Source organism: Peromyscus californicus, unplaced genomic scaffold, assembly GCF_007827085.1.
Source record: "Peromyscus californicus insignis strain IS unplaced genomic scaffold, ASM782708v3 Scaffold_11__1_contigs__length_118956290, whole genome shotgun sequence".
Classification (NCBI taxonomy): domain Eukaryota; kingdom Metazoa; phylum Chordata; class Mammalia; order Rodentia; family Cricetidae; genus Peromyscus; species Peromyscus californicus.
In genome coordinates, this window is record NW_026294402.1 from 99,483,683 (window position 1) to 99,503,701 (window position 20,019).

The following is a 20,019-nucleotide window of genomic DNA, read 5'->3' on the forward strand; positions in this document are numbered from 1 at the left end:
TCTCTCTTCGAGCTTTTATCACTACACAAATGAGAAGACAGACCCTGCCCTGAATTAGATGCTCCCTCCTCACACATAGACCTTTCTCTAGCCCCAGATGAGCAGGGAGAACACAGAGGGCTGAATGCCATCCCTCAGTCCTAGAGGTTAGTTCCCTACTGACAGGTTTGTTCAAGGGTATTGTGGGATAATCTTTTTGTACACCGTGAAGATGTGTTGCTGCCAAGGCACCTTCGGAATGGTTTAATAAAGAGCTGAATGGCCAATAGCTAGGCAGGAGAGGATAGATGGGAGAGAGAGGAACTATGGGAAGAAAAGAGGCAGGATTCACCAGCCAGACACAGAGAAGGTGGAACACATGGTACTGAGCAGAGAGAGTCATATGGCAGAATGCAGATTAATATAAATGGGTTAATTTAAGTTTTAAGAGCTAGTTGAGAACAAGCCTAAGATAAGGCCAAGCTTTCATAATTAATAGTAAGTGTCTATGTCATTATTTGGGAGCTGGTGGTCCAAAGAAAGTCCACCTTCACAAGGATTGAGGATAAGTGAACTATGGTGACATTGCTAAGGGCTCAGCCTAGCAGGCTGCCTCACTCTTAGTCCTGCCTCATTCCCTTTAATATACTCCCTATCTGCCCCCTTTTTCCATTCATTATTCATGCATTGGAGACTCCCAGGACAGCACACTTCCTCAGATATCCAACAATAAAGGTAATAACTCCACGATGGCTCACAGACAGATTCAACAGCCCAATCCAAACTCACTGTCTCCCCTTGCATTCTCCAGAGCCCCTTCCATCAACCCTTCCTTTAGAGGGGCCCAGGCAGTGAGTGGCACCTTCATCCTCCCGGATGCTGGAGAAATGAGTCTGGAAGCCTTTCCTCACCTCTCGCTCCCTACCCTTCCTATCATCTGATCATGAGGCCTGATGAATCCAGTGTCTTCCGTGCCTCTATCAGTCCATCTTTTCTTCTACCTCCAGGCCCCAGTCCAAGCCAATAGGTGACTATAATTATCTCTAAGTGGTGATTGATTGGACAGGACAGAAGGGAAGAAACAGCATTTTCTAAGCACCTATTGCCTGGTTCTATAATCTTGTTAATGGTCATTATATACACGAGAAATTCATGCCATAGATAATAGGATAGTTGAACCTTCGTAGTCAGCCTTAGAAGGAGGAAGTGACCAAATAAGGGAATAGACCTTGGTGGCTAGCTTTAGAAATGTAATCTAATGGTTTTTAGCAAAGCAGAGGGAGTGGGGGAGAAGGGCAAGGCCTGCCAGAGCCATGCTTGTCACACTTGAGATGGCCAGAGTCCCTTCGGTCCTCCTCTGTCATTCCTGGGAATTGTAATAGTCTGTAGTAATGAATGCGGACTCTGTAACTAGACTGTCTGGATTTAGATCACAGATTACTTACTGGCTGCGAAAGTCTGAGGAAGTTACCTTTTTGTCGTGGGCTAAACGATAGCCCTCAAAAATTGTGTCCATGTCCCGTGAGCATGACCCCAATTAGCAAAAGCTTTTATAGTCTGAAGTGAACAGTCTCAAGATGAGGAAGTCTTGGGTGAGCCAGGTGAGTTCTTTATCCATTAACAAGTGCCCTGATTAGAGACACACAGAAAAGGAAAGAGCCATCTAAAGAAAAAGGAGATAGAGTGACTCAGCCACAAGCAGAGGACCAGGGCAGCCACCAGAAGCTGAAGGAACAAGATTCAAAATGCCCCCCAGATCCTCTGAGGAAGCAAGGCCCTGCCAATGCCTTGGTTTCAAACTTCTGCCCTCTGGAGCCCCAGGACAGAATTAATTGGTTTGCTTTAAGCTTCAAGTCTGTAGTTCTTTGTTCCCTCAGCCTTGGCAAACCACAGGCTCTCCATACCTTAGTTTTCTCCTCTGTTGGTGAGCATATAGCTGTGCTTTATTGGCTGCCCTGAGAATCGAGCCCATCGGTACCCAGAGGTCCTCTACAGCAGCAGCTGCCTCACAGTCAGAGCTTTCTAGGTTGTATTTATAACAACCCTTAGTCATGTGACCTTTAACTGGTAACAATAAGGACACTTAGTCTACCCCCAAAACCAGGTTAACATCTTTCATTTAAGAAATGCAAAGGCGCCGGGCGGTGGTGGCGCATGCCTTTAATCCCAGCACTCGGGAGGCAGAGCCAGGCGGATCTCTGTGAGTTCGAGGCCAGCCTGGGCTACCAAGTGAGTCCCAGGAAAGGCGCAAAGCTACACAGAGAAACCCTGTCTCGAAAAACCAAAAAAAAAAAAAAAAAAAAGAAATGCAAAGGCCATAGAGTCCGGCTCTATGGACTGCTGATGCTTGATTGCCAGCCTTGGGACGGACGATCTACAACCTGCCAAAGACGGTGGTTGAAAAGCCGGTGTGTGTCCTTGTCCTGATAGAATGCTCTGGCCTGGACCCTGAGCTGGGTGAACAACCCTTTCTTCTTTCTCCTGATTGCCTGTGGTGTGGCAGGCTGGGCTGGGATGAGGGACACGTGACTGCTGAGTAGTCACTAACCTGAGTCATTTGTGATGGTCACGTGGCCTTACACAGTGACAAGGCAAACGTGAGTTATTAGTGCACAGAAGGATTTAAACCCTAATCCCTCTCCCTCTCTGAAACGTTCCCTCCTCTCCAACTCTTGCTAATGAAGTCAGAGAACAGGTAAAAGCCTGTAATTACACTGAAGTAATTAGAATCCTACTTAATAGAGAGCTTAAGGCAGGAAGTCCAAACCAATAGATCACCCACTGAGGCCATCACCTTCTCTACCCTTCTGAATTGTTCTCCCCAGGATGGACCTTTGGTGGGCTCCACTTAAAGGCCAAGGACTGTACTTAGTTTGTGTAAGATGTAAGTACACAGGCATACTGCCATCCTCTCTCCTAGATGCCTAACAAAGCTTCAGAATTGTATCTGTCTAGCCTGGCCTTAGTGGTACAGTCTCTAATACAGTGGTTCTCAACCTGTGGGTTCGACCCCTCAGGGGTCAAACAACCTTTTCACAGGAGTCGCCTAAGACCATCAGAAAAGACAGATCTTTACATTATGATTCATAACAGTAGCAAAATCACAGTTACGAAGTAGCAATGAAATTAATTATATGGTTGAGGATCACCACAATATGACAAATTGTATTAAAGGGTTGCAGCATTAGGAAGATTGAGAACCACTGTTCTAATCCCAGCTACTTGGGAGGCTAAAGCAAGAGATTCCCAAGTCCAAAGCCTGCTTGAGCTACAGAGTGAGTTCAAGGACAACCTGGGCCACTTACTGAGAACCTATCTCAAGATAAAAAGTAAAAATGGGGTAGAGAGATGTAACTCAGTGGTAAAACCTTAGCTTTAATCCCCAGGACCTAAGATGGGGGAGGCAGGTTGTGCCTTTCTTAACTCCTACAACTTTTCCTCCTTGGTGAAACTCCAACGGGATAAATTAGTTTAAAACCCCCTTTAAATACATCTTCAAAATCTGATCACATTGCACACTGAAGATATTTGTCTTTCTGTGTTCTCACTTTCTAGCTCACAGAAAAGGAGGCGGGGTGTTTATATACCAAGTCTACCCATCCTTGATTGAGGGCTGCTCCCTAAAAGTATTAGTTCTTCCCACTTCCTGTTTCCTGTGTCTATGGATAGGAGGCATGAGTACCACTCGAAGCATAGAGATGGCCAGTGTGGCTGTAGGAAGGTTGACCCGCTCTACAAGAGGAAAGCCCGTGAGGCTCTTGGCAAGTTCCCTGTCTGCTGCAGGAAACTGCCGGGATGCCGTATTTTGGTTTTTTTGTTTGTTTGTTTTGTTTTCTATAGCTGTGGGTCTAGAAATTGTATTAGCAAACACATAAGAAGCGGGGGGAAGCCGAACGAACAAATGACAGTACCCAGGGAGGGAGAGAAAATTCAGCTGGTAAAATGCTTCCTGAACAAACATGAGGAACTGAGTTTCACAGCTAGCACCCACATAGTCAAAGCTGGGCACAGCACCACGGGCCAGAAATCCCCATGCTGGGGAAGCAGAGAAAGGTGGGTCCCTGGAGCAGACGAGCTAGCTAATCTAGAGGAGGCATCGAGCTCTGGGTTCAGTGAAGGATCCTGTCCCCCCAAATAAGGTGAAGAGTGATGAAAGAAGACACTCAATATGGATTCCTGCCCAACCCCTGCCCGATCCCTGGCAATACCCACTCTGCTCCCCCGTATCCATGCTCTGCTCCCTGAACCTGTGTGTAGTGCTTTCCATGCAAAACAACATATATGCTTGTCCTCAAGGACTCACAGCTAAAGCTCTGAGATTTCCCGAGGCTGACATGTTAAACCTGCTTTAATTGGTGACTCCCAGTTGTATTTCACCAGTGTATTTACCATGCACTTGTCTTTAAATAGTGACAAATTTTAGAGTACATGCTTTAGAGATTAACAGTCAGGCTAATAGGGAAGCGATTAAAAATATAAACATTTTCCCCCTTCCATGTTAACATGTCCATTGATATACCTTGTTCCGGTCTTGTTTATGCAGCCATTTCTAGGAGAGACTGTTTTACAGCAGACTTCTGGTATTCTGACTCTTACAATCTTTCCTCCTTTTCTGAGGGGTTCTCTGAGCCACAGATGCAGGAGCTGCGATATAGATGTATCCATCGGAACTGGGCTCCCCACAATGTTGATCTCTGCCTTGGGTCCAGTTGTGGTTTTTCTGTGATTGGTGCAAAGAGAAGTTTCTTTAATGAGAGGTGGTAGCTACACTTATCTGCGGTATAAGGATAAGATTTAGATGTGGTGAGGAATGGTGCTGTGCTAGTCCAGTGTTGGTCCTAGATTCTTTTCTAAGACCCCACTTGCCTAGCTTTCCAATACCATACATGATTTCCTTCCTGTGAATGGATCTTAAGTCCAATTAGACAGCTGTTGATTGACACTGACATGTGAGTACCACTTACTGAACCTTTATGCAAACAACTACAGTCAACTCATGACTGCTGGGAGAAGGAGAATTAGTTTCCCCAGGGATGATCCCTCTTTACAGGTTGTCCAATGCAGAGTGGTCAACCTTGATTCCATGTATGCAAAAACGGACTCAGCAAATTGTGTGTGTGTGTGTGTGTGTGTGTGTGTATACAGTCTGCTAAGTATCTATCTATATGCATATGTGTCTATGTATGTATATATATGGGTGTATGCATATATATACATATGCATATATACATATATACATACATATAAATATCAACACTATAACAATAATCAAAGAAAAAGAACTATCAACTTGAGTGGAGGACATAAGAGGAGTTTGAGGGATGGTAACTGGGAGGGGCTAGAGGAGAGAAAAAGATCAGGGAAAATTATGTATTCTATTTAAATTAAAATATTATAAATATATTTTGACTGATTTTTCTCCACCCTTGTAGCCTATGAGCCAATGTTTGACACATAGAAGCTAGTCAATAAATATCTGCTACTGTAGTAATTTATAAAAAGAATCCTGAGAATATTTTCACTAAAAACAGCCTTATGACAAATGTGTGTCTAGTCACCAAATGACTGTTTTGAAATATAACTGATTATACACTTGCTACGACATGGGCTTAAATGTTTATTTTCCTGGCTTTGTTCCTATTTGTTTAAATGAAACCCTGGGCTTTACTGAAAATGGAGACCCATGCTGTTAGACACCACTGTCATCCTCATTGGAGGAGTCTACCCTCCCCCTTGACCGGGGGTGGATGCAGACCAGATTCCCAGTGGTACAAATGTCCCTCTGGTCCAACTTTGCTAACCCAGGGGGCTTCAACTCCCATCTCTTCTCTCTCTATGTCACCCTTTTGTTGTGTGCTAAGGTCTGCAGCTGTGACCCTGCCACAGGGTGAAAAGAATCAAATTAGAGGACTTTTGACAGGTACATCCCCTTTAGCCTTGAAGCCATGCAAACCTTATTATTTGTTGGCCTCAAATGTCAGCTGCAGCCAGGGTGAGTCCTTGTCACTCTGCCTTCCTCATTCCAAGGCATGACCTAAGGTCTCCCCCAGCCTGCTGTAGTCGTTTCAAAAGCAACAGAGCATGTGTGATAAGTGGGGTTTGCAGTGAACAGACTTCTCTACAGATCAATACCCCAGCTGGGCATCCATGCTATTTTTGCCCAAGAACCCCAAGAATGGCAGCATCAGTGACAGCCCACTGCATGTCTATCATTGTTACCATGAAAGCGTTGAAACCTTAATTATTACTCATTCTTTGAAGCTGAGTTGGAGGCCTGGAGACTCTAAAGCAGGTTGTTATTGCCCGCTTGGTTAGCCACTTGTACCCCAAATGCCCACTTCCTAACATGAAGGCGGGAGTGAGCACAGAGTAACAGGCTACTATCCATGCCTGCAAATGAAGTGCTGGTATGTCTAGATAAGAGTTATGACGATGCATGGGGCTGGGGAAAGGACTCAACAGGGGAAGTGCTTGCCTCACAAGTGTGAGGATCCATGTTTTATCTCCAGAACCCATGTGAAGAAAATAAACAAATAAAAACCAAGAATGGTGGTGTGCACTAGTAATCCCCATGCTGGGAAAAGAGAGACAAGTGCCTCTCTAGGACTTACTGGCCAGTCGGCCTAGCTAAACTGGCATACCAGGCCTGTGAGAAACCCTGTCTCGAAACCTGTCAGCCTAAGGTTGTTGGGATCAACTGGACCCAGGGGCAGGTAATCTGTGTGGATAAAGCAGGAAGGAAATAGAAAGAAATGCCTCAGGATAACAAGTCAACTTGGAAAATGGGAAATGCCTTGAGTCAGATGCTGCCCAGTTTCTGCTCACAGATAATAACTGTTTTTTTCATTTACTCATGATGTCCTCCCCACTCTCCTGCTGCTTTGTGAGGTCAGGTGTGACATCTGGTTTTGCTTCCACATCTATTCACAAAGTCTCGCAGCATGCAGTGGGGACTGGATAAAAGTCTGCAGAGTTAAGGCATCTGACACAGTGATGTGCTCCTTACATGGGAGGCTTCGTTGCAGGTGTCATTGAGGTTGTCACAGTTATCATCAGTGTTACCAGCATCATTGGTGTGACCGTCAGGCAGCTTTATGTCGGGAATACTCTCTGCTCTTCAGACCACAGCATGATGAGCATCTTGAGAATATGATCCTGATGGATCTGTCATTCTGTTCAGCCTGGGAATGTCTTACAGACGACTTCCCTCTGGCCAGAATCCTCTGTATTTTCACTACTCTGAGAGACAGAAAACACACAGTATGAGAATTTCAGAGAATGGGTTTGTCTTACCTGCCTTTCACACTGACTTCTTCTCCTGTCCTCTGTGATTATCAAAAAAAAAAAAAAAAAAAAAAGCAACTTCCTCCAAATGTGGTAGATTTGGGGGGAAAAAAAAGCATTTATTACCTCATCATTTCTTGTTTCCAGAATCAGGGTATGGCTTTTTTAAGTCTTCTAGACAAGGGCCCGTCAAAAGTGTAATCAGCGTGCTGCTGTCCCTGGGCTCAGCTTGGGCGTGGGGGGTTTCCTCCCAGGCTCATGAACTATGCTGTTAAAAAGGAGCCATCAGCTCTACTCCATGTGAGGGCTTTGTACAGGGCTGACTTACAATATGGTTGTTTGCTGCCCCCCCCCCCCCCCCCCCCGTTCCCTAATGACTAGAAGCAGTCACTGTACTACCTCATACTCAAGAGAGAAGCTCACACAATAGCACCACACCAGGAAGCTAGCATCACCAAGACCATATTAGATAGAAGCTGCCCGCCAAAGAGAGGGATGTTTTCCTTAAGTACAGGCACAGCATCACCTTGATGATTCTCTTCACTCCATTCCCCTTTGGACATAGCTTATGTAGCCATCCCAACCACAATGCCTTGCCAAGCTTACCTTTCACAAACAGAGAAAAAACACACAAACAAACAAAAACAGGGGGAATCAGGGAGAGAAACAAGTTCTTCTAAGAATAACTTCCAATACGATGATATAGCTGTCCCTGTGTGCATGCTCCGATGCTGGGTCGTGAAAAGCACCCCAGTTACTCCTGTGGGCTGGTCTGAGCATTGGTTTCCTGATGAGACACATAGCTCCCCAATGAACATATTAAAAATAGAACTCCAGAGGTTACAGACCCAGAAGTTACATATTTACACATTCCCCCCCCCCCCCCCCCCCCCCCCCGCACCTGCTTTGTAAAGATTTGATGCTAATTTCAGGTGATTGTGAAGCCTCCTTTCCATTAGCTTGATGTACATGTTCAACACTGCCCTCCTGATTCTGATGTAAATGCCTCAGCAACAGTTACACCACTGTGGCCCAAATGAGTTATTTAAATTCCTCACCCCCTTTCTCACAGCGCACAAGGAAGGAGGAAATAGGGGGCTAATTCATTTTCAGAGAGACCCAGGGACAAAACAGGACTCATAAATGGATATATATATATATATATATATATATATATATATATATACAATTTCAGGTGGAACTGTCAGTGAAGCGTTTGGCAGAGGAGAATGTTTTAAAACAGGTCTGTAGTTGCACATGTAGCATTTTCCTTTTGTTTCTGCTTGCAGATTGTATCCCAGAGAAAGCTTTCCAAGTCCTTGCTGAAGCATGGAAACACAGCCGGAAAATCCTCCATCACGGTAAGCTGGCCCTGCAGTGGCAACAGGTGTCAGACCTCATGCACTCGCTGATCCAAAAGAGATGCTAGGATGGCGAACTCCTCTGCCTGCTGGGAGCTGACTGAAATACCCAAGGCTTCTCCGTCTTTTTCCCCCCTTCTTTTTCTTTCTTGTTAAAACCATTTTGATCCTTCTACCCTTAGGGAGAATGGGAAGGAAAGTAGATTTGAAAGTGGGGTCAGTCACTTCTGCTGAGAGCTTCTGCAATCACGCTAGAAATCACAAGACAGAGTAGGAACGAGAAGAAAGTGGACTTTATTGGACACAGTAAGAATACAGAATTGACTGGGGTTTTCAGATTGGCAAAGTGCCACCCACTGGCCCCCCTCAATAATTTTATTTTAAAAGCATTTAGTTCAAAGTTTGGTTTGCTTCCCAGGGAGAGGCCAACGTTAATATTCTTCATTGAGTAATAGAATGGAGCTTTGTTGCTTGGTTCTATAGTAGACAGTAGTTATTTAAGCAAATTTATTCTTTATTTAAAATGAAATAAATGCCGAAATTCAGTTCCTTTTTGATACTAGCAATGGATGAATTGCTCAATAGTTAGTGAGTCTGGAGACTTGTTAAAGAAAAGGCAGGTACTTTAAATTTTGGGGGGCGGGGACAAGATCTCACTATGTAGCCCTGGGTGGCCTGGAACTTGTTATGTAGACCAGGCTAGCCTCAAACTCACAGAGATAGTGCTACTTCTGCCTCCTAAATGCTGGAATTAAAAGCATGCATCTCCATACCCAGAAAGAAAGCTTTTCTTAATTGCTGCTCCTGATGGCTCCATCTCACATTTCACACTCCTCATATGAAAGCTACTCACACACTGCTCTGTATTCTGGTGAGCTCCCTTCCAGAGCTGAAAATGGTACACCACATGCATAAGGAGTGTGGAGAAACTTCTTGCCCAATGCCTGTGTTTGTTTATTTTGAGACCAAAATTACCCAGAGGTGCTGATAGGCTCCTGGGCTGAAGGGTCCACTCTCTACAGCAGCTGATGTGTGCCTTTTCCCTTAGGTGATTGCTGAAGAATTATCAGGCAATGATGACTATGTGGAGCTTGCATTCAATGCACGGAAATTGGATGATAAGGTAAAACATCTCGCATTGACCTCATTGAAGGAAGTAATAAAGCTAAGACACACAGTTTAATCAGGTTCCTCCTCGCAGCAATTTTTCCCTTTCAACCCACATTATTAAACACATCAAAGACATCAGAGAGGTCTGGAAGGCGAGGTTTTCCCCAAATGGAGAAGCATTTGGTAAGACTAAGTCATCTTTTGTTTCCAAATGCCAGAGGTCAGCTGTGCCCAGGAAAATATGACTTTCCCCCATCATTAGGATCATTCTAAAGAAAAAGAGAAGCCTTGAAGGGGAGTCTGATGACATATTAGTAAGCATCTGTGTCGGCCAAGTTCAGTTAAGAGCTTTGCATACACTGTCTCATTCAGTCATTTGTACAGTCCTCATGTAAGTGGTAGTATTAATGCAGATGAAGAAAGAGATTAAAAGATGAAATAACTGGTCCAAGCTTCCTCCATGTCACAGTCCAGAGCCACTGAGTAACAGACACCAAGACAGAATGAAAGCCACAAAGACTGTATCTACAGAAATGCCTATGAGTTGTATAAGGGGAAAGCTGGGAGAAAATGTGGTCATGAGGAAATTCTGACCCCAAATGAAAAAGAGATGAGTGAGTATAGATAGAAGTCCCCTAAAATGCTACCCAGATCAAGAGAGGTTCAGTAAAGCCATTAGGATGTTCCAGAGCCAAAGTTGGCCACTGAGAACTGTGTCTCCCAGCCAATAGCCTGCCTTAATGTCCCTTATGTACTTAGTTATTGGACAGAACAGCCCTAGGCAGTCTGGCCACAGTACAAATGCGAGGATGGACATCAGAGCTCAGAAGCTTATAACCCTTGGTCAGTTCCATTCCCCAGAGAAAGAGTGTGCAAGGTATGTTTCCATGGCTACCACATCCTGATAGTAAGTAATAAAATTGAAGATCCAACCCCATGTCAGTCTACTTTCCATCATGCTCTTTCCATGGTAACATCCACCCAATCACCCAGTTAGTCCTGAGTGTGTGTGTGTGTGTGTGTGTGTGTGTGTGTGTGTGTGTGTGTGTGTTTGAATATTGTTCCTCAGGAGCCATTCATCTTCTTTTTTAAAACAGGGTCTCTCACTGGGACTTAGAGCATACTGATTATGCTGAACTGCCTGGTCAGAAAACCCCAGGGTGCTACACATTTCTGTGTCCCCAGCATGGAGACTACAAACCTATATTACCAAGTCTAGATATTTTTCTTCTATTTATTCTTTGGAATTTTTGCACACATGTATCTTGATCATATCCCTTCAGGGCCCCGGCCAACACATTTCTCTCCCAACTTCATGTTTTTTTTCTTAATTAAAAAATTATAACCCACTGAGTCCAATTAATGCTGCCTATATGCACATAGGTGTGGAGCTATCCACTGGGGTGTGGGCACTTACCAGTAACCAACCCTCTCTACACCTGCAAAACTGAGTCCCCCAAGAAGCCATCAACTGCCAATACCTCAGCTAGGAGTGAGGCCTGGGGAGCCCCTCTGCACTCCACATTGGAATTTTTACCTGGCTTGATTGTGTGCAGGCCTTGTGAAGATGACCACAGCCGCTGTGAGGTCATGTGTGCGGTGGCTGTGTCACATCCAGAAGACAGCTTTTCCCAGCTCTCCTCCCCATCCTCCAGCTCTTACATCCTTTCCATCTCACCTTCTACAAATTCTCTGAACACTGGGGGAAGGGTTGATAAAGGTATCTCATCTGTGGCTGGGCACCCTCAGTCAATCCCAACTGAGGATTACCCATTACTCACGGCGATAAGAAGCTTCTGGTCGAGGTTGAGATCAACACAAATCTATGGATAGAGGCAGGGATGCTTAGAAGGCAGTTTGACACCCATTTAGCCAAATAACATCAAGAGTTCATCCTCTTAGGTTTATGACTCAGTAGCCATGGCTTTTAACCGTATTTATAAAACCAGACAGGAATCCTCTTTTGTGGAACAGCCCTCAGATCCAATCAAGAGAGCAGCTGGTTACCCCATAAATAGTTTTGCCACTATTACACAAGTGGGCACATCTTGTCTGGCAGGTTGGTTTTGTAGCACTGAGGGTCCAGTGCTGAATAAGACCATCGATGTCTTTTTCCCCAGCAGCCTGTACGGCAAGTGTCAGCACTGTGAGAACGAGCTAGCTGTTAGATAGAGAATTTTCTGATCAGTTCACGACTGGCTTCTCTATGTTTTGCAGTCAAAGTGGGTGGTGTCTTCAGCAGGAGAGTCTTACCATCAAGTTCTCACACCCAGCTTTTTACACATGTTCTACAGATTGAACACAGTCCTCACACTTACTAAGCATTTATCAACTAAGTTATTCCTTCAGCCCCACAAACTATGTACCATTTAGTGTTTTGTTTTGTTTTGTTTTATGTCTGAAGGAGCTAATGTGAAACGTTTGCAAAGTGGTCTCTGTTGGTGTTCAGAGCTGAGTGCTGGATCTGCAGTGCACCCAGTGGACTGGGGGGTTGGGCTATAAATCCTCGCCCTCTCATGACTATTAAGCTCCCCCTCTTCCAGTGTCTTCCCCCGTCTCAGAAGAGTTCACAACAATGCCCTGTGGTCTCTTTGCAGCGAGCATAATAGTTGGAGGTTGCTCATTTCATGGCTTGCAACGGTTTCTCATCTTCTGTTGTCCTCGTAGTGCCTCTAATTTGTTCTCAGTAACTAACATTACAGCACAAGGGGCTGGAGGTTTGTTAGCAGCTCTACAGGCTCTAAGGAACTTGAACAGTTTCCCCTTTGTTCATAGGAAAGAGCCGCTGTCACATTTCCCATGGTTCTAAAAGGCAGCTAGTACCTGGCACTTGGGCTGGCCAGAGGCTGGGCTCAGCAGGTTTGTCAATAGAGTACCTGCATGACAGATATCCTGTAGCAGGCCTGGCCTCTCCCAGAAAGTGCCTCTCAAGAACCATGTAGGAACTTCAAACAATTTGCTGACTCAATCTTAGAAGTCATACACCAGACATACGAGCAGGGAAGTAGACCCCAGGTCTATGAGAAAATGGCAAAACCCATGTTATAGAAAATATGTATACCCCAAACATTGTGGAAGCCATCATTGGGAAATTTGGAACTCCCATAATATTTTTTTTTGCTAGATCAGAATAACACAGTACAATTTTTTCCTTTCACGAGTAGAAAAAAAATTATTTCTGGAAATTCTCAAGGAAGATTCCTTTCCAGTCTTTTAGCGTTAAATAATTTTGCAACCACTTACGTGGTCAGCAGATATAGTCCCTGGCTAGAAATCAATGACTAAAAGCCGTTGTGATACAAATAAGTTCTTGGGTTTTATTATATTAGTGAGTAATATTAAAGTAACTGATTTCCATATACATCTAAAATTGCAGCATGAATCTGTGGGGGAAATGGGCTGTATCCAGTTCATATCAGTCACAGAACATCAGAATCCCATCTCCTGCTTAGTCTGGTAACATCCAAGTATTTAAATACTGCAGGTTAAAAAAGAAAGCACTGCTCTATCCATCTGCCTTCTTTTATAGATGGCAAATTGAGATTCTGAGATGTGAAATGATTCACCTAAAGCTACTTGAATAAACTCAAAACAAAAAGCAAAAATCAGGGACAGAGAATGACCCAGCAAGTCTCCCGAGTCCCAGCCAAAGCTTGGGTTGCTTTCAGGAGGTAGGACACTTGGTTCAGAGGAACAGGAAGCCGGGAGAGGGAAGGTGAGGGCATGCTGGAGGTCAGTGGTTGTCAAAGGGAAGTCTAGTATCTGTGCACCCTTCCGTGGAAATCCCCAAAGTTAAACCTGTTTCTATAGTAACACCATGACATCTTTTCTCTTTTGAGTCTCACTCTCTCACTCATGAACAATGATGTTTTCCCAAGGGCGAATAAACCACAATGAGTACAGGAGCAGATATGAGAACCCAGCTTCCTCTCCTTCCTACTGAGGTCACTAGACTGATGTGCACAAATGTTAAATAGCACTCTCCTCACTACCTCCTTGAAATTGGAAAATACGTTATTTTGCCGATAAAATGCTATTTTGTTATGTCTTGGGTTTTGTCATTTAAAAATAATATAGCAGATGAATATTTTTAAATGTATAAACTTTATGATGTTTTATGTATTAACTAATACAAACCACATAAAAACTTTGGGGGTCCCCCAACAATTTTTAAAAATGCAAAGGAATATTAAGAAAAAAAGTCTGAGAACTGTTGTTGTAGGATTCACAAGAGAGTGCTAAGTGCTTTTGCAAACCGCAGTGATAAAGAAATATGTCCACTCTTCTTGGCAGGAAGTAATGTTTTTTTAGCTTGCTCTATCCTGTTCAACAGACAAGCAGCCATCTACCCAAGTTGGACATCTTTGAAATCTGACAAGTATTTGTCATTAAGAGCCAGCACATAAAATAAATTACATTTGTGAAGAGTAAGTTATTTATCTAATGTTAATGTACTCACTTAATGGAGAAAGAGAGAGCCTTTATCATTTCTTTTGTCATATTAGCATGCATTTATTATATTAGTAGGCAGTTGGCAATTAGCCTAACAGGTAGGCACACAGATGCATCTAGTAACCACTTTGGAACATGAAAGCTAATAGGATGTTCCTTCTCCTCCCTTCCCTGAGAAAGTATCCATGCTGGTGTAGAGAAACTGCTTCTTCCATTGGCCTCCACATCTGTAAAGGATGTCATTATAGACTGCATTTTAATGCCCCCATGAAGCTAGCTTGATGGAGTGGTAGATGACTAAGCAGATCTGTCTCTAAAATAGAGGTTGTCAAACTTTTCCTGCGAAGGGCCAGATGGTAAGTATCGTAGGTTTTACAAGCCATATGGTCTTTGTTCCTATCACTCAGCTGTGTCTTAAAGCATGAAGACGGCCATAAATGAAACATAAATAAATGGGTGTGGCAGTGGTCCAATAAAACTTTATTCATAAAAACAATGGCTAGATTTGTCTCTCATGTTGCAGTTGGCTGACTCCTGCTTTAAAGAGATGTGAAATCTTTGCTCATGGCCCTGTGTTTCACTGTGCTTGTATATGGCTGCCTGGAAACGGTGGTCTAGTCTGCACAAATGATGGAAAAGTTATAGTTGCTAAGCACAGCCCCAGTGTACCAGGGGTCAAGTGTCTAACCCACCTCATCCCTAAGATACTAACTGTATTTCCAAAGGTAGGCACTTTTATTTCTAACTTACAGACAGAACACGGGCAGCTTAAAATTTTGCCCACAGTCACAAAGCAAACCAGCCATATGGCAGCCTCTTTCTCCCAGTTCCTCTACAAACCAGGGTTCTGGTTCAAAGACTACTGCGGGAGATATGCACTGCTCTGTTTTCTCTTTGTTTCTTTATAGAAACTATGCTTTTAAATTTGTTTGCTAAGGAACAGGTTTCCGATGATTTTTTCCATGCGTGTTTAGTTTTGCCTGATTCCCCTCTTTCACACACACATATTTCCCTATTCTCCCTTTCCTCCTCTGTACCTTTTTGTACCCAGTATCCCCCCTTCCACTTTGTTCTATTATCTCTCTGCCCCTCCCATTTTCCATGGACCCTTTATAATTTCCTGGCCTTTATCCACATTTATTCCCACCAAGATACACACACACTTAACGATCAGAAGCTAGGAGCCATGTATGGAAGAGAATGTATGGTATTTATCTACCTAAGCCTGGGTTGTTTGGGTTAATATGCTGTTTTCCAGTTCCATCCAGTTTCCTTCACATTCCACAACTTCATGTTTGTTTATGGCTGAATAGAACTCCCTTGTATAACTGGGCCTCCTTTTCATTATCCGTCCATCAGTTGATACATCTGGGCCGATTTGATTTCCTGGCTATTGTGAAAAGTACAATAGAAATGCAGATGTGTTACATATCTCTGTTAAAGGATGTGGAGCATCTTCTTTTCTTTCCTTTTTTTCTTAAATAGACAAATAGCTGTGTGATAATCTGATATACATATTCAATGTGCAATGAGCATATTATGGAAATTAACATTTTCAACGCCTCAAACATTCGTTATTGCTATTTGTTGGTAACTTTTCCAGTCTTCTTTTATAGTTCTTGAAAATACCACAAATTTCCTAGTCACCCCACATTGCTCTAGAACACTAGGACTGGCCTATCTCTCTCTATTTTCTTTTCTCTACCTCTTTCTACCCACTTCTCCCTCCTTTCCAGTCTTTAGTGACCATTTTTCTATTCTCTTACTTAAGCAAATTTCTTTCATACTGGATTACAGACCAAAGTAATGTGGCCTACAGGGTGTTAAATAATCCACTATAGCAGAACTTGAGTAAAAGGCCTGAGTCATTCACCTTCATCATAGTGAACTGTCCCAAAGACTGCTTTGATGTAAAGAAAACTAAAGAGTCTACATTAAGGTGGCCAAACAACTGTGCCCAGAGTTGTTATTTGAAGATAATGCTTATCCGCATGGATACTTTTTTGAATTGCTTTTGAGTGGTTTTGTTTCCAGGAATCAAATGATCATCATCTCCATATTTGAATAGTTCTTCATAGTGTCTGTGTGACTTCTCTGTCCCACTGATAAGTCTGAGAAGCCACCATTTATGAGTGTAACATGTGACAGACACCAGATTCACATGGACAGCTCTTCTACTCTCCCCATACTGCTGTAGAGCAAGAGTGATGTTCTCCTCACTGTGGATGGGAAACAGGCCATGAGACATTAAACCTGTGCCCAGAATCATCCAGAGTAGATGTGGGAGAGTTTGGATTCGAGAGTAATGCTAAAGCATTTTAGATTTTCACCTATATGAAGTTGAAGACTGCATATAACTCTCCTTTCTTCCTTTCACACTCTGATACCCTCACAGCATCTTTGTGCTAACCCTTGTCAATTAAAGAAACCGTCCCATATTATAGGAATGAAAGAAATGGTTCGTTCTGGAGTCAGTTATGAGGGACCGTGGCCTGGAACATAGATTTAGGTTTTTTTCCCAAACACCATGCTTCAATGAGGCAGCCATTTCATAAACTTTTTATAGCAACAGAGTTTAAACAGGCATGAAAGAAAAACACTTTTCAATTTCATTGACAGGTACCTCAGGTAGGTAGGTAGAGCACAGCAGGAGGAACTCTGTTCTCGGCCTCAGATGCTGTCCGGCAGCAGTCTTGGCCCTTTGGTTAGTGGAACTAGGGGTCTGTTCATACTTTCCAAAGGGTCTACCTAATGGTCACAAGAGATGTTAGGTCATGTATGGAGAGAGCAATAAGTGGCCACTAAAGGAGCAAAAGTTCCCTCTAGGAAAATTTGCTCTGAATTTGCTACATTCTAACCTTCCCACATCATTGAAGTTCTAATTAGTCAATCTGCCTTGGCAGACGCAGCTTCCTTCCAGGAATTCTCATTCATACCCTGAACAGTGTTCTTAAACAATGTGGAAAATGAGGGGCTGGAGAGATGGCTCAGCAGTAAGAGCTCTGACTGCTCTTCCAGAGGTCCTGAGTTCAATTCCCAGAAACCACATGGTAGCTCACAACCATCTACAGAGAGAACTAATGCCCTTCTCTGGTGTGCATGTAGATAGAGCACTCATATACATAAAATAAACAAATACATCTTTTTTTAAAGTGTGGGAAGAAATAGAGCATTTTAACATATGACCAAGTAAAAAGTGAGAGAATACTGAATTATACATAAAGTATATCTAGATTTACTAAAATACTGTTGATATTTGGGCAAATTGTAATATATTCATTTCAATTGTACCATAGAAAATGAAATGTCCAGAATACTTAAGTTGGTTATTATGTCTTGATTCACTTTCTCTCTGCTCTGCCTCTCTCTATCTCTGTCTCTGTCTCTCTGCATCTTTCTCTCTGTCTCTCTCTCTCTGTCTCTCTCTCTCTCTGTCTCTCTCTCTCTCTGTCTCTCTCTCTCTGTCTCTCTCTCTCTGTCTCTCTCTCTCTCTCTCTCTCTCTCTCTCTCTCTCTCTCTCTCTCTCTCTCTCTGTGTGTGTGTGTGTGTGTGTGTGTGTGTGTGTGTGTGTGTGTGTTTATAGATAACTTTCAGAAGTCTGCCATCTCCTACTACATTTTGAGTCCTGGAAACTAAAAAGATGTTTGACTTTGGTGACAAGCACCCTCACTGAGACATCTCACCTGCCTTTTAGTTGGGTGTTGTGAGGAGAGGAATGGTGATACACGGAGAAGAATTTGTGGCTTTATCTATTGCCTCCTCTCTCAATCCTTCCCCTGATCTTTTAAGGGTCCATCCTTTTCACAAGGCATCCCTTGTAAGTTCTCTCATTCCCAGCATCCCCATCATATGAATTGACTCACTGAAGAGTAATACATTTCTCTAAAAAGAAAATGTAGACACGGCCCCATGAGATCAAGCTGTGAGTGACTTACAAGAAGAGAATAAGGAGATGGTCCTCTAGAGAGAAGGACCTTTCCTCAACCCAGTGAATCCCACCCACTGTCTCAATGGAACCCTTCCATGTCCCATAAGACCTTTACACTCTGTGTCATGAGACATTGTTCCTGGGGAGACATGATGAGACATCTGCTCATCTCAGATAAGGAACCATTACAGACCAAAGTATAGATAACACTAAAGTCTGACTTGGTGGATCAGTGAGATTTACTGGGGTCACTTACAGGAATATGGGTGAGGAGTTATTTGCAAGAAAAGAAATGACTCAAAGACAGCTGCATCACCAAAGCCTACCCCAGAATGAGTGATAGCTCAGAAAAGCTGGAAACCTGGAGAGCACTGTACTCTGCAACCTGCAGGAAGCTCAACAGGTGGTTGGGTGTCCTTTCCAGGTGGCTTGGTTGGTCTGACTCTCTTGCAGACAGCTCTGCTGGTCTCTGCTTCTTCTTCTATCTAGACTGCTTATCAAGCCCAAGCCTCTTCTTAGCAGCTAAGTTTGTCTGGGCCTGCCTCTCAGCAAACCTTATTACTTATAAATGCTCTTGGGAAGTGAGGGGTTTAGTGAATCTGGTCAATTTTAGGAACTTCCTGAGGCGATTTTGAATTGTTTACTTCCTGAGCTTAACAAGCTTCCCTGAAGGATGGGGTATTTCACCTCCACTTCAAACATCCTATTGTTTCATCTCCCTGTAAACATGTTGTCTTGAGATATCTCACTGTTTAACATCCCCTTTAACATCGTGTCTTAATGAGCTTCCCTCCAAGATGGAAGATTTTAATCTGGGAAAAAACATCTGTACAGCACCTTGGAACACTGAGATAGATTTGAAACTCTGAAGTCTTGAATAAACATGTTGCCTCCCACCAATTTCTTTATCCATTACTTCTTTGGGAATTTCACTTATGCATACAATGTATTTTTATCATATTCACTCCCTAATTTCTCCTAGATCTACCCATCCCAACCCCTCCCAACTATATGTCTGTCTGGAACATAGGACCACACCCAAAAGAAAACTGAATCTCTGGCCCCTGTTCCCCCAAGCCATCAACTGTCAATAGATCCTTAGCTCAGTGTGAGAGTTCATAAGCTCCTCCCCTATCCTTGCTGGAATATTGACTGGCTTGATGTTATGCAGGCTTTGTGCAAGCAACCACAGTTTCTGTGAGTTCTTGAGTGCAGAGGTCCTGCTGTGTCCAGAAGATGTTGTTTAATCTGGTCTTCTCTAGCCTCTAGCTCTTACCACCTCCCCTTCTACAATGGTCCCTGAGCCTTGTGGACAAGAGTAGGATTCAGATGCCCCATTGGTGACTGAGCACTCACAGACATGTGTCCTCTGTACTCTGGCTAGTTATGAATTCCATATTAACCACCACCTACTGCACAAAGAGACTTCTCTGATGATGTCTGAGAGCTACATAGTTCTAGGAGGCCTACCGTCAACTTCTGCCTTCTTGGTATTCCGAAGAGAAATGCACAATACAAATGTCAGATTCTATGAACCAAGTTACAGATGGGAGTTGTGCTCCCCCCCCCATATTTCTATTCTTATTTTGTATTTTTCTACATTTTTCCATTTTTAAGTAAAAATGATGATGAGAAAAGTTTAAAATTTTCAATAAAGAGGAAAAAGAAAAATAATTGATAGAGTTCTTCCACTGTGGTCAGCAGTTTTTAAGTATAACTCATAATCATCCCTGAGGGGACAATAACCTATTTATGGAGGCAAAGCAGGAGTCCGTGGCACACAGGGACAAGATAACGTGGCCCACATCCATGAGGGAAGGGCTAAGAGAGGGTGTCAACTATATTATTAGATGCATATGCAAACAGAAATAGGTTGAGATGCAAATGCCTTGACAGGTGTATGCA

At 43.3% G+C, this 20,019-nt stretch overlaps 1 protein-coding gene across 5 annotated transcripts in view; it reads left to right on the plus strand.

Annotated features, from left to right (window-relative positions):
• Positions 1-20,019, plus strand: part of Cpne4 (copine 4) — a 482,269-nt gene that overhangs the window by 337,454 nt on the left and 124,796 nt on the right. For all 5 annotated transcript variants that reach the window (XM_052718909.1, XM_052718911.1, XM_052718913.1 and 2 more), the window contains 2 exons: positions 8,553-8,624; positions 9,673-9,747. In XM_052718909.1, coding sequence (XP_052574869.1) covers positions 8,553-8,624; positions 9,673-9,747 — 147 coding nt within the window. The remainder of the gene's footprint in view (positions 1-8,552; positions 8,625-9,672; positions 9,748-20,019) is intronic.